At 29.9% G+C, this 15,077-nt stretch overlaps 1 protein-coding gene across 1 annotated transcript in view; it reads left to right on the forward strand.

Annotated features, from left to right (window-relative positions):
- The first annotated feature begins 3,911 nt into the window (after positions 1-3,911).
- Positions 3,912-15,077, forward strand: part of bark (C-type lectin domain-containing protein bark beetle) — a 58,444-nt gene continuing 47,278 nt past the window's right edge. The window contains exons 1-3 of the mRNA XM_080171406.1: positions 3,912-3,968; positions 11,262-11,344; positions 13,758-13,920. Of these exons, the coding sequence (XP_080027532.1) occupies positions 3,912-3,968; positions 11,262-11,344; positions 13,758-13,920 (303 nt within the window). The remainder of the gene's footprint in view (positions 3,969-11,261; positions 11,345-13,757; positions 13,921-15,077) is intronic.

The following is a 15,077-nucleotide window of genomic DNA, read 5'->3' on the forward strand; positions in this document are numbered from 1 at the left end:
TACCTCACTCCCTATCTTATTTTGAAGATGCTCCTAGAGGCTGGTGGCATATTAAAATAATTTACGACCCAAAAGAGATTAAAAACAAGTTTTACCTACAATTGAAACGAGTTTTCATAAAAATGATGTTTAACATTATTAGATCTATATTATATAACAGACTATTATGTTATAATCATTATAACATGTTAATTACAGGGTTTGGTGGGCAAATTATTGATTTCATCTTATGAACTTATAATTAGTTTTTACAGCCAAGCAAACGCTTATCATTAAGTTATATATTATAACTTTAAAATTATAACTTTTTTAATAGAGTAACACAACGCCCTGAAAACGTACCTATTAAAAAAGTAATATCAGTTCCAGTATTGCTTTGAAACCGACTTATATCCGCTGGATTATAACTGGTTCTTAGCAAAAATATAAAAAAATCATGCATATTCTCGTATTTCAGACAATTTTCGACGAATACTGACTTAAAAATAATAAGATTAATACAAGTTTTGTTAGCCCTGATGAGCCGAATCTTATATATATTTTTCAGCTGCCTATGATACGATTTGTAAAATAATCTCAAACATTGAAATAAAAGACATTTTACCACTCCTACCCATGTTTAACCATTCTAATTTATTGATACCTTTATAATTAACCTTAATATTGATTTTCTATTACGTTTATCATGCCATATGACCCTAAAGGCACAACTGTCCCCCTTTCTTTTATACAAACTAACCCTCTTTGTTTATCATTGCAGTGCAGCTAATCTATAATTCACTATGTGCATCTGTTTGTGAACATTTAGTTTGACGTTTAGTAGATAGAATAAGAATAAAAAAATAATTCATTTTATCTATAATAGAAAGTAGCTTGATGTCTGTCCGTCCCTTAAGATCTCGGTAAACACTGAACCTATTGGATTCTACTCTTCAGGGAATATACCTACTGGTCCTGTGGTGGTTTTAGGCTATTTTCTCAGGGGTTGGGACACCCTCAACCCCCCAAAAAAACAAAAAATCCCCCACCCCTATTTTTTTTAGGAGCAGTTGGCTTATCAAATTCTATATGTAGCAGTAGGTAGCCTGTAGCAGAGCCTACTTTTTTCTTCAAATTTTATTTTAATTATGACTTCCCCTTACCTCATAGGGCGAAGCCCCTAGAGGCTAGGAACGAAGCCGCTAGTATATTAAAAAAGAAATAACATCTGCATAAGTTTACTTATGACGTTGACAAAAAGAATTTTAAAAGATACGTTTGCTTTTATTTTTGTGTACCTATCAAAAAATAGTTTCAATCGTATACTTTGACTATTTTATATAAAACAATTATTTGTTTCTTTTCTTTTTAATGGTGTGAAACTTTGGCATATATACCATCCTTGTTATTTTCGCCCTGTGGTTCCAAAAATTACGTGACTCAAAGTGTAAAAAAATCAGCCAGGTGCAGCGTTTCATATACTTGTGGCTTTTTACACACAATAATAAAATATATGGTTTTTTTTGCTGCATAGCTACTAGATACAAGTTTTTATTTGGTTGAAACAGTAGCATAGCTCCATTTTCACAAAAAGATATGTTAATACGTTCTAAAGTATTTTTGAATGAGTTCTTAATAAGCACATTTTTAAAAAAAATATTGATTATAGAAAAGCTTCGCTACTGTAAAATGTTGTCGTTCTTGTTTTATAATTTAAAGCTAAACAAAGTAAGATTATTTAAAAAGAAACAGTTATGAATATCATGAATATATATTCAAAAATAAAAAAAATCATGAAAACATTAATTTATCAGAATAAATGTTTGAAGTTTATGTTTAATGTATGTTTTAGTCTATTTTATGAAAACCTTATCTAAAATAGGGGCTTTTAGTATTTTGGCATATTTTTTTAAAGTGTAAATTATCTCAGATAAATATGCATAATTATACTCAAAACTAACAATTAAATAGATAAGTAAGGCTATGAAATTGGCATAAAACAGTGGTGAAAATTTGTAAAGCCTTACTGTGACATGGTATTTCATATCGAAAATTGATATTTTTGTGGTTAGAATTGCAGCTTTGGCATGTTTTAAAAACTTTTAATGTAAAAATGTATCCAACTTGTGTATTGAACAACGGATCTATAGTATAGATGTACACTGTACAGATAACTACCTCTCCCCATTTCCAATGACCCATTTCGTCTGCTACCAAATTGTTTTCTGCTACTTGGTTGTGTTAATATTCCCGACACCATTAGTTGATTTTCAAAGATCCAATTGAGAGTCGGCACAAGGTCTATACTTTATTGTTGAAGGTTTAATTTTTATTAATGAAGTAGGTATTCAATAAATAAATTCAAACCAGTTTTATTCTTCCAAAACTAATCCGTGTCTCTGAAGCAACTAAGCAGAAAATGATTGAAAGCCACTTTTCATTTTTTCTTGAAGCAGTGCACCTGCGCATTTTAGATATAAACCACCACTGCTATACACTATAAGTATACATATCATACAGTTAGGTAAATAAGATGAGACTGACTTATGAGGAAAGAAAATACCCCAATACAAAGAATTGTATTTGAAATTTTTCATGTTTATGGTATTATGTTTCGATTTTTATACGGATAGGGGAGGGTATTCGTATTTTCACTTTGTTGTTTACACTAAATTTCTCATAGTAACAATAGGAACCATGACTCGATTTTTTTTCACGGCTCGAACCCATAACCTGAAATTAAGAGATACAGCCGACAATTTATTTATACCAACAAAATAAAATTAAAATACTTGGAAATTTAACGATAGATATTACGCTCTTATTATTTTAATGTCATTTCATTAACCTAACTACTACTTTCAACTACGTTGATATAATTCTATAGAAAAATCAGAAGTTAATTCTTTTGTTTCTTCTTAGACCTTCATTTTTTGTGAATTAATTTTATTAAGTTGCAGGACAGGTGCTTTTTAATAATTTCCAGTTAACACAAGAATGAATTTATGCAAAGGAAGATGAAAATATTTACACCGTATACATTTAAATTTACAGTTAAGCTCAGAACCCCACTTCTTGTTTTTTGAAATTAATTGAAAATAAGGGAGGAAGTTTTTGGTTTGTCTATTTTCTACTTTAGGGATGGGTAGCAGCACATAGTTAGGATACCACAGAGTTAGGACTACTTGCTAGGGTCATGCATACGAGCAGAAACTACCCCCACCTTATTTTTAGAATAAGGTTCATTTTTCAAAGGGTACTTTGAGCCAGGGAAAGCATCAGACTGACTGTTTAATGGATTTTATATCAGCAATAAATAAATATTTAGATACCAATTATCAGACCAATAATTTTTAAGAAGTAAATAAACTTACAATCGGTAAGAAATGCATAAAACTATAATAATTGTATATAAGCTGTGCTTTTTGGAACTTGTAGAAAACTAATGTAATAAAAGCAATGCACTTTAATTTGAGGGGGAAATAGGATTGCCTATCATAAAAATTTATTGGATATTCACCTGAATAACTTTTATTATACTTTTCTTTTTCACTTATATTTATAATCTATAAATTATCACAGATAACACTTATCATGGAGAATATACTACAAAGCTGGATAATATAAGATTAAGCGTCAATTTCCTCAAAGTGCCTTGTCAAGCAGAGAAACCCTCTCCCCCTTATTTTGAAATCAATTGAAAATAAGAGGGGTCAGTTAGTTCGTTTACTACTTTAGTTCGCAGGGTTAGGGTCTCCCTCAGGGGTTAACAATGCAAAAACTACCTTAAGTATTTTGAAAGTGATAGATATTGCATAGATACTGTAGATAGAACAGATTCTGGATCTTTTAAATCATTTAGTGGTGAGCCGGATCGAGGTGCACCAGAGGTGGTCTAGATTTGCACACCTTATATCAATCTATAAATCAAAATGGCATTGGCGATCTGGCTCACCAAGTGGCACACCTCTGGCGTGCCGGCTACACTCGTTTGGTGTAGCCACCGCGCCGGATCGGGGTGAACCGTATTTAATAAAATAATATATTTTTTAATTTTTTTCAATTAGTTTTAGTATTTTATTGCAAAACTATCATGAAAACATTTTTATAATTATTTTTAAAATAAATTATATATTGTTTTGTAAAAAAAACTGTTTTGACACGGCTAAACTTATAAAGTTGTACTGGCGCAGATCAATATTTTATTGAGTGTTGCCAGCGATCTAGCAACACTGCGCCAAAAATCTTTTATAGATCAATGTTTTTTAACAGTGGCTGTGGCTCACCTACGGCCAACCTCTGGACCACCTCTGGCGCACCCCGATCCGGCTCACCACTAAAATGATTTGAAGATCCAGCTCCGGTGGATACTAAGGTTTAAACTTTCTTTCAAAGACAGATAGAAAAGCATTTAGTCAGTTCAAAGTTATAGAATAGCTTCTATTCATAGATTATTTTATATTTTTTATGAACTTTTCTTTACTTTTCAACCTTTAATTATCATATTCTCTGAAAAAAATCAATTTTTAAGCATTGTAAAGTTTGGTTTTATTTAATGTGCTGGCTAGCTTGCATGATATATCATTTTATCATTATTTGATGTCTGGCTGAAAAGTAAAACTTATATTTAACATGGTTTATTAGTAGTCAGAAAAAAAATGAATAATATTTAAAACTTTTTTTCTCTTTTGGCTCCAAATTGCTTTTTAATTTGAATAAACAAAGAGCTTACATTTTTTATTTACGTGTTTGCGGACATTGCGGAAATTGATATTTAAAATGTTATTCATAAAGATTCATTGAACTGTTTTTGTTAATTAGATTATAAAAAAAAACGACAGGGTATCATTCTTTATGTTGTTTTTGTTCAAGTTTATGTCTCTAAATGCAATATTATATAATTTATACTAATAATAGCAGTTTCTTTGATTATAAATGGTTCTTTGTGTTATGGATATTTAATGATATCTGTGTTACACTAAAAGCTTTTTTGACATCATAGACATTCAAATAGAGTGGCTGAATAGACTTTGTCCAACAAAATTAAATATGCATATTGCAATATGTAATTTGTCACTAATAAAGTTAAAACCTAAATTAACCTTTTAAAATATAAGTATTTTTCTTTTTGAAATTTCATTAAATTTCTAATGAAATTTACTTTCCTTGCGTGCTACAATTAAGCATGAAGGGTTATAGGGTTGAAATATAGATTTTATTGGAATGTGTATTTGTATTTCTTTCTATTTATTTGACTTTTATGATGACATTTCTTTGACATTTTATATTATTTGGTAATTCCAAAAACGTAAGAAAATGAAGGATTACATCCTATTTAGGCAAAGTAACGTTTTTGTCTGTAGGTTAAGATTTCGCTTACCACTGAACCGATTCAGTTTTCCATTGTAGAAAAACCTGGTATAGCTCACGGCTTATAAGGCATTTTTGGTTTTAAATTCAAGTAGATTGATTATATATATGCTTTCTTCTCCTCTCTTTATCCATTTAAAAAAAAGATTCCCCTAGATGTTAGATGCAAAGCCAATGGTACATAAAATTGCAGATTTGAAAGTTAAATTCCATAAAATATAATTAAGCAATTACTATAAAACTGTAATTGTTAGTAAATCACATAAAAGTATATGGTGAGGTGAGGTTAGATAGAGTATTTTTGTGTAATAGAGTATTTCTAGAGTTTCATTTAGAAAGAAAAAAGTAAATTGACTGGAGATATTATTCAGAACCTCTATATGTATAAGCAATTATTACTAGCTTTGAGAAGGGACATACATAACTTCGATTTTAAGCAGAAGTTATTTAGCTTTGGCAATAAATTCTTGAATCCTATCTATGAAACAAGGAAAATCAAGGAAAAAGTTATGACTCTAATATTTGTCTATTGTTTCTAATGCGCCATGATTTACTCTGGGTTACGAATCACTGAATCCTTTGGTTTTTACAAAAAATTCTAATTTTAACAGGGTAAAATATATCACCATTTTTCAACCCTTTTCCGGGGTATGTATTATCATATTTTGTTAACGTAATTGTATTAAAAAATAAGAAATTTTATCTGAGCATTCCAAAAAGTTTAAGGCTCATTTGTTTTCAAACGACCTTTATTTTTCCAAAATTTATCTATTTATAATGACTTGTAATAAAAATACTAACTGCTTTAAATCCTTACAGCGATTCTGCCAGGCTTTATAAAGCCAGCTTTAAATATCAGTTTTAGTAATTAAATCTTTTTGAAGTCTATCAACTATCACCTGTATAATACCATATAATGACTTTAGCATGCTTTTAGAAAATAAAGGGAAATAATGTTCTAAAAACCACCACAGCAATATATAAAGCACACGCGTTAACAGTTTTAAAAAATACCATAAATCATATCAAGGAAGAAATAGTGCATAGTGGCGAAATCTTTAAACTTTTCAGACGTACAACTACAGGCTTTTTGTTTCGTATTAGGGGTTGATGTATTGTATACAATATATTTGCTACTAGCGGCTAAGCCCCTAGTGGCCTCTAGGGACACTTAAGTTTCAATTTTAGTTTTAAAAAGGAAAAGAAGAAATGATGTTGTTTTTATAGGGATTATTCTCCAGTAGTGTTGATAAACCCTCCCCAACAACTGTTATTAACCTTCCATGGACCTATAAGAAGCTTACTAAATATAATGAAGAACCATATCAGTTAAATAGTTAGTGAGATCAAAAAAATGTTTATTTCTTTATATAATGGGATAAAAGTTATATTTCTTAGCGAAGCTAAGCTACTTTATAATCTGCTGTTTCTGACCAATCAGTCAATAGATCAAACTGTTATAATACAATGACGTACAGAACTTAGTTGTATATCGGCTTTGCAATTAATAAACCATATATGATATATTTGGGAAAGTAAGAGTAGTGCATTTCCTGTCCAATCTTACTTGGGGCAAATTAGAAAGGTCTGTATAACAGTTGGGCAGATTATATACATTTCTTTCCTTACGAGACAACTAAAATTTATTTTTGCCACTATATATAGTTACTAATGGCTTCGATTCCTACCTTTAGAGGATTTCTTCTAAGATATGATAGGAAGGGAGGGGGAGGGGGGGGGGGTGAGGTATACCATATTTTTTCGAATAAAATAATTTGGAGGAGAGGGGGGTTACTTATCTCTAGAACATGCCGACAAACAGCCTATAATATTACCTGAATCATTACCAAACATTTCTTAATAGCTTATTAGATCTTTCGGGACATACACACACACAAACACATACAGCTTACATAAGAGTCAAAATAGCATTGTTCTAGCTGTATTTCATATTTAGCTGCCTAACTTTCAAACTAATTGTTTGTAACTTTAGTTGAAACTTTTTAGCGATATTTCTAATATCTTTGTTTATTTGTTTAATTTGTTTTTACTACGTTATTTTAAGAGGCGCGTTCACCGAGATTTTTCTGTAGTCGCCAGGATATGACTTTTTCACAATTTGTTTCTTATAGTTTACTTTTTAAAATCTGCTGGTTCGTTCTCTGAAAATGAATGTTAAGCACTAAAAACCTCTACCTAATTTTTAAATTGAAAATAATATGGTATTTCTCCCGTTGTCTATTCATACGGGGTGCCCTAAGTCTGCTGGGCTTATACATGCGGTGTCCTAGCCCTACGTTGCTACATAGTACTCCTTATTTTAAATTTACTTAAAAAAAAAAAAAATATGGGTGTTTTAGTGCTCAACAGGCTATAAATTCTCCGCCACTTTTCTAAAGGAAATTATACATATAATACATAATTTTTTAAACACAATCTAGCTGCCATATTTAAATTAAATAACAACCATATTAAACTGTTTGCCAATTTTTTTTTATATTGAGAAAGTATTTCCGTTTCATGGTCTACGTCATTTAAAATCCACCAAAATTGTTTTCTTTAATTGTACAGGTAATTGTTCTTTATTAGTTCAGTTATTTTATAGTTTAGCTTATAAAAACTTATGAGCTAAAAAATTGTACTTACAAATGTAAAACTGTTTCAATTTGAGACATTTTTCAAGAAATCATAAAAAAATAATTATAACGAACATTAGAAAACTGTACATTTACCTAAAATGAGAATAAGAGGTCTTTTATCAGTGATATTAGTCATTATCTGTTTGGTTAAGCTAAGGTCAAACATACATACCATAGCTAATAACAAAACAGATATTTGAAATTATTGACTTATGACTTGTTCTGCAAAAATGTACTTTAGAAATATTTTTTTAAACTTCAAAATCACCTAGAACAATTATTCCTAAAAGTAGAGCAGCAATTGTAATGTGATATTATTTAGATATTTGATAGATTAAATGTTAAACTTTTGTTCAAACAAAATATTTCTTTAATTATTGACGCACTGTTAAATTCCTTTAAAAAAATCGACCATCCTTTTTTTTACAACTTAAAAGTATGTATAGGTAATAAATGAAATAGTCGTACATATGGCAGAAAATCTATAAAATAATAATTCTGTATTTATTACACCTAAAAAAGGAAATAAGTTGATAACATTTGATCAATTTATTGTTTTCACAAATGTTAAATTTTTATCGCCAAACCAGAACTTTGCTTTCCAGATTTCTTCTAGTTTGACCTTACAATTATAAATACAATTCTAGTCTACAATTTTCCCAACTGATCCAACGGTTTTTTTCTTCTCTCAACTTGCATCATTTTTAAATGCCCAAATCGCAACAGTCCTAAATTATATTTTTGCCCCTTCAGATGATATAAATTTCCAATATTATTTGAATATATTAAAACAAAAATTCAACCCCTTGTACATGTTTGTATATTTATTCAGAAAGGAAATGTAAATTCAATACTTTCCGTTTTATTTTGTTAATTTTGACATATGAGTGTATTGAAAAATAGGGGAAGAGTAAAGTTATGTATGTATGTGTGTATGTATAACACATAGTAAAAGGGGAAATCGGCCTGAAAAAAAGGGGGGAAGCAATGGTTATCAAAGCGCATACACACAGGTAAGGAAGGATATAGGAGGGGAAGGAAGGGGGAGGGGGCAATAAAAGGTAGTATAGACCTACAGGAAAGAGGGGGGGGGGGGGTGGAGAGAAACACCTTACATAGTCCTAGCCGGCGGGGAAGTAAGAATTTTATGTTTTCTGCCTTAGTCAACAACTCAGTCGTTGAATGGCTTTAAGGCAGTCAACCATAATGCCCTAAGAAAGGCATGGTTAATACTATACAAATATATTGCATAGCAAAAATAATATTTAAATCATTCGCTTAAAACATACCATCTTTTGAGCATATCTATAGTTAAAATTTAAATAAAGTTTTAGTGATTTAAAAGTAATTATTATTTCAGATAAAGAATATTGTTTAAAAACAACGAAGAAAGCAGCTTAAAAATGGGCGACTAAATACCCCCAAAAAAGTGACAGATTAACAATGCTTTTGTTTTAAGCCTTGACTTAAAGTATCAAATATGTAGTTATTAATACATTCTTGTGAATTATGAAATTAGAAGTAATATTAAACTGAAAAAATAGTGAGATGGTAAAATTGTGATTTACAACAATGTTTGAGTTTAAATCCTTAGGTTTGATATTGTGCTGTTTCCTACAGCTAACAACAGTCAGATCGACAACGCAAATAACAGAAAAGATTATTTCAAATAAGAGAATTCTCACCAAGGAAATCATGAATTAATTTAGCATAAATCATTATAATAAAGTTACAGGATGGCTCTCTGTCTGTCTGTTTGTTTGTACCGAAGGATCTCGCTAACCGCTGAACCGATATGGTTCTCCTTTACAGAGTAGCTTCTGAGAAAAAATCACCTTCCCCCCCCCCCCAAAAAAAAAGCCTCCAAGGACACACCTAAAGATTAATTTGTATTTCTTCATATTAGATTTTAAATTTGTATAGCTTTCTATTATATTGGCAAATCATTATACCTCTTAATATAAGATAGATATATTTCCTCCCAATTATTGATTCTTCCCACCAAATAATTTTGACTTTAACCATATGTATCGATCAGTTATCAGACCAAAATAAACTTTAGAATAAGGGTGAAAATAGAAAGAAAGAGACGATAAAGAGTTTATTTACAATTACAATGTTGTTAACTTACTTCCCCTCATCAGAATTTTCCTTCCTTGTTTAACTTTTCAAAATCATTCATCCTTTGCCAAAAATTTGCAAAAAATAAACATAAGTTTTTTGATCGCTCGTTATTAATAATATAAAGCCTTTTTTAAAGCAACAACCCTAGCATCTACGGGTCCTAAATTTGAATTGGGGATAAAGATAGCTGAAATTAGCCCAAATCAATGTCAAAAATTTAATTTTGAAATTGAACAGCCTACAGGTAAGTATCTTCAAGAAGCTTTCTTGGAAGAAATAACAGATTTTTGGCAATATCTTGATAGACAGACAAAACAATCTTTCTACTTTATTAGGGTTATGTAAATGAAGGCGAAAAAATTAATATCCAAATCTTAAAAACAATATTTCAGTAACCTTTAGCTGAAAAGGAATCTGTTGGGTTTATTTAATATATAAACGCACTTTCTTTAATTAATCATAAAGAAGTCCTAGAAACTCCATTTATATTTAAAAGTAACAAAATGCATTTAAATCCTTTAAAATAATCATGCACGTGTTTTTAAAACATACATAAGTTAATTTCTTTACAACTTTTTATTTATTCTTTTAAATGACATTTTTGGAACCCTTAGAAATGATGTAAAATAAAATATTTCAACAGGAAGCCCTATAATAAATATTTCAAAATCCCCTTTGTTATTTATTCAACAATTTTTATTTACAAAGATTTTTTAGACGCAATAAAATTAAAAGTTAAAAAAGCTAAGAAAAGATGATGTCATGTTGCTTTGAAACTTTTTCGGATAAAAATATATTAATTTTTTAGCCACTAATGACGAAACAACGCAGACCGAACTTCATTTTTTCTTTCCATGTTCAGTAGAGTAACTTTGCTCTAATAAAATCCGTGTCGCAGTTAATGAATTAGTATAATTGGTATGATATTCATAATGCCAATGAAATGTCACCTATGACTCTTCTTGTTAAAAGACACACAGTTCACATTAATATTTTCATATTTATAATTATTTCTTAGTTACTATAAGTATTGAAGTTGATTGTCGACATAATGCTGCTTATAATACATGCAGGGAAAGGAGTTTTAAAAGATTTGGAATTATTGAGTAGCTTTGCTACTAATATATAAATTTCTGATTGTCCCGCCAGGCTGACAGTCCGTACACGGTAGAACATGATATCTTAGTGGACAGAGAAGGAACTCTTGTAGTTGAGCCTGGTGTTACTATTAGGTAAGAGTTTTATTCAAGTTATTTCTGGTTAAACTCCTCACAAATCCTGTGTATAAAAGAATGTGGACTTACATTTTGCTCAAAGATTTGAAAATAAAAAAGCTATTCTACATATATGTGCTTGTGTCTGCCGTTTTGTTTTTTTTGTAAGCAAAGCTACTTTTATTTAGTTCTTTTATTAGTGCAGTGTAAACACACTTTTCACGTCTCTCATATTATTTTAAAGCTATTCTATAATCTGTTGTGTCTGTCTTTTTTCTAACCTTTTGATTGCTAATAAATATATTTTCTACCTTTTCATAATTTTTAACGTAATCTGCCTTATCAAATTTTCTTGGGTACAGGCAAATTTGGATATTTTCTAGAAATTATAATAAATGTAGCAATCTCATTACTTCTAAATAGTATGGCTAAAAATAATTTCAGGTTTTTTGTCTGTATATTGTATAAGCATTTCAAAAGTATAAGGTTTGATCCTTTACTAATCCCTGTTGCCCTTTCAACATGTGTAGTGTTTTTTATATGGTTAGGCAATAATAAATTTTATTTTTTGTCCGCCTTTAAAATTATTTATGCTTAATATATGACGACTAAAAGCAATAGCGGCTACGACCATAGAGGCCTTGAGGGAAAACTGGGGTGTCCCCCCCCCCCCCCCAAGTAGTTATATAATATATTCTTCCCTCAATATGTAACCAGCTTCACTGTAAAGGAGAACCATGTCGGTAACAGTTAAAGAGATTATAAGCTACTGACCTAAAGATATTATGTAGAATCGATAAAATAGTATAAATTTCTTTTGTAGAAGGTTACACCTAAGTGAAGAAATGATAGGTATAAAGTATACACATGTGATTCAAATTCAAATCCTGTAAAATGAAATAGATTTTAAAATTTAAATAAAACTTTTAAAAAATTCAAAAAATATCTACAAGTTAAGTCTGTCGATTGATTACATTATGGGCACAATTAATGTTTTAAAGTATTTTATCCCGCAGAAGTTATAACGACATTTGAACAGGCGTAGCAACCTTACGATTCTACTAAAAAATATCCTTTTTAAATTTGATATTAACATAACTAATTTAGTGTGTGCATTTATTTACTTTTTAATGATTTACAATGAAATGTGAATATTTTATTTGTGGTGCAATCATCTAATTTAGTAATTACATGCGCACTAATTATTCAAATGCACGCTTTTTATGCGCTCTGTGCGTGACCTTTCCCAATTTATTCATTTGACAGATTTTTAGTTGAAGTATAACTCCAAAATCTACTTTGTTTGTCAGTCTTCTAAACAAATCCTGTGACTTAGTGGCAATTTTTTCAACAAAAAGCTAAAAATGTTCAATTTAAAAAAAATCGTTAGATTTAATGATGTACTGGATTTTTACAGTATGGGTTTGAAACCGAGTGATGTCTTCTGGATTAGAACCGGTTCTCAATCATACTAGAAAAAATCATGTACAGCATCGTTTTACAGACAATTTTCTCCGAATAGTTAAATAAAAATCATAAAATTGATACCAGTTAATCCCTCGGGGTTAACAAACCTGTTTTAACCTTAAAAATTTTCCTTTCCTTGTAAAGTTTCTATAATACTATGCGATGAATAACTATTCTAAAACTATGGTCGCTTTACTTGTTATCATCGATCCTTGTATATATGAAAATGAATAACAGTACAATGGTTCTGAATCATATTTTAACACACAAGGCGTGTTCTATCAAGCTTCGTTGTTTTTGTGACTAACTCTATTACTTATATGTAATAGCGATTCCACCATTGAATAAATATAGGTACTGTTTCTTTGTTTAATTTTAAGATTTTAGAAATTGGACTTTATTGTTTTTCATCTCCTTTATTTTTTACTATTTTTTGTTCTCTATCAGTATTTAAGATAAGTAATTTATAAGATTATTATTCAATCTGTAATAAATACACGAAATATTGTATAAAATCTAATTTCTTTTCATTTAATCTTTGTGTGTTATGACTGTAGTCTATCTTGTTTTTTTATTGTATGCATTAAAAGAAATAATTGTTAATGACAAATACAATCTTCTAGCAAGAAAAAGAAAAAGTTGTTAATTAACACAAAAGTTTTTATCCAAACTTGGCACGTTTTTAGGTTGCATTGCAAACTAGATTTTACACAAATAAACTTTTTGATAATGTATGACAAAATGCAAATCCTTTTCTTACTTTTTTATCTTAAAAACACGCATTTAGGTTTGTTTATCAACTAAAATAGGTAAAGTGGTAAACTAAGCAGCATTATACAAATGTACTGACAAAAGAATGAAAGACAGACGGACATGAACACTTGTAGAAGAGCTTTGCTACTAAAAATTGGAGGAACAACTAAAACTTTAACTTATGTGTTTAACCCAAATTTATATATTTTAGGTTTGCCCCCGGTACAGGTATAACTGTGCGAGGTATTCTGGAGGCTGAAGGACGCCTGGATGACAGGATCATCTTGACAGCCCAGGATCCCGTAATCAAACCTCCAGAGAACAGGACGGTCAGACTCGTGGATGGACCTAACATTCAGGAAGGAATTATACAGGTGAGAACAAACATAATCTCAAATTTTTAATGAAAAGGACAGTAAAATATTGTACAGCATAAATAGGGTAAAGTTTCAACTAAGTAGAGTGTCGAGATAATTAAATTAGGAAAGTAACAACCTGGTCCACCCTCCAAAAAGGTTTTTGCACTTATATGTAGATTACTTCTAATATATTATTTTTATAAATTGAATCTACCAATATGCAAAGAAAAATCTTAGTGAACATCAGATATAATCTATAATAACGATGAAATTGTATTAACCTTGTTTTCTTTATATCCTTGTCTTAATGATCTAGCTAAAGATTTCCTAAATAAAATTACCACTCATTCAAACCAAAACATCCGCTCCAACCATCTAAATGAATATAATTTTAGTACAAAGTTATGAAATAAAATGAATATAAAAAGGAAGCCCAAATGTGAATGTATTTTATTTATTTCTATGCTCAAAAAAAATATTTTTCTTCAACAATTTTTATCAATAAGGCTTCTTTTAACCAGAATAAAATTTATTTTTTTCATGAATGGCTACTTTTATGTTTTTGAACAGACACATAAGAAATTGCTAGTTGTGTAAATTCATATCCTTGTTTTTTGTTTGTGATGAAATGGGTTCCTCATTTCATTGTTTTTATAATAGAGGTATTTTCAATTGCTCATACTTTTTTATTGGTATATCTATTTTCATAAATCTTTAGATTTAGTATTCCTTTTAAAAATTCTGGTATAAGCGTTGTCATTAAATTAAACCAATACAGTTAAACATTATTTTATACTAATTGTAACAAAATGTTCTTTAAGAAACCATGTATGATGTAAATTTATTTGAACTCAAACTCATATGTCTGATGTATTTTATTGGTGAGGGGAGGATTTAACTTTGCTTGGGTTCAGAAATGCATTTTAACAGACGAAAGACGTATGTACACGACCTTGGATTTTTAGCAGTGCAGCAACTATAAAAAGTACTTTATACGTCAGTCTGTCAAAATAGACGTAATGTAAAGTTAGACCTTGTATTTTTGGACTTTTAAATTATTTTAGTTTCCAAACCCGCCAGTAGCAAATGAATTGTAGAGGAACTCCGCTATACCAAAAAAGCAAAACTGTAACGCAAGTTAGGTTCATGACCTCTTGTATACATATCACAAT

Source organism: Acartia tonsa, chromosome 1 (assembly GCF_053477335.1).
Source record: "Acartia tonsa isolate MP-2025a chromosome 1, ASM5347733v1, whole genome shotgun sequence".
NCBI classification, from domain to species: Eukaryota; Metazoa; Arthropoda; class Copepoda; order Calanoida; family Acartiidae; genus Acartia; species Acartia tonsa.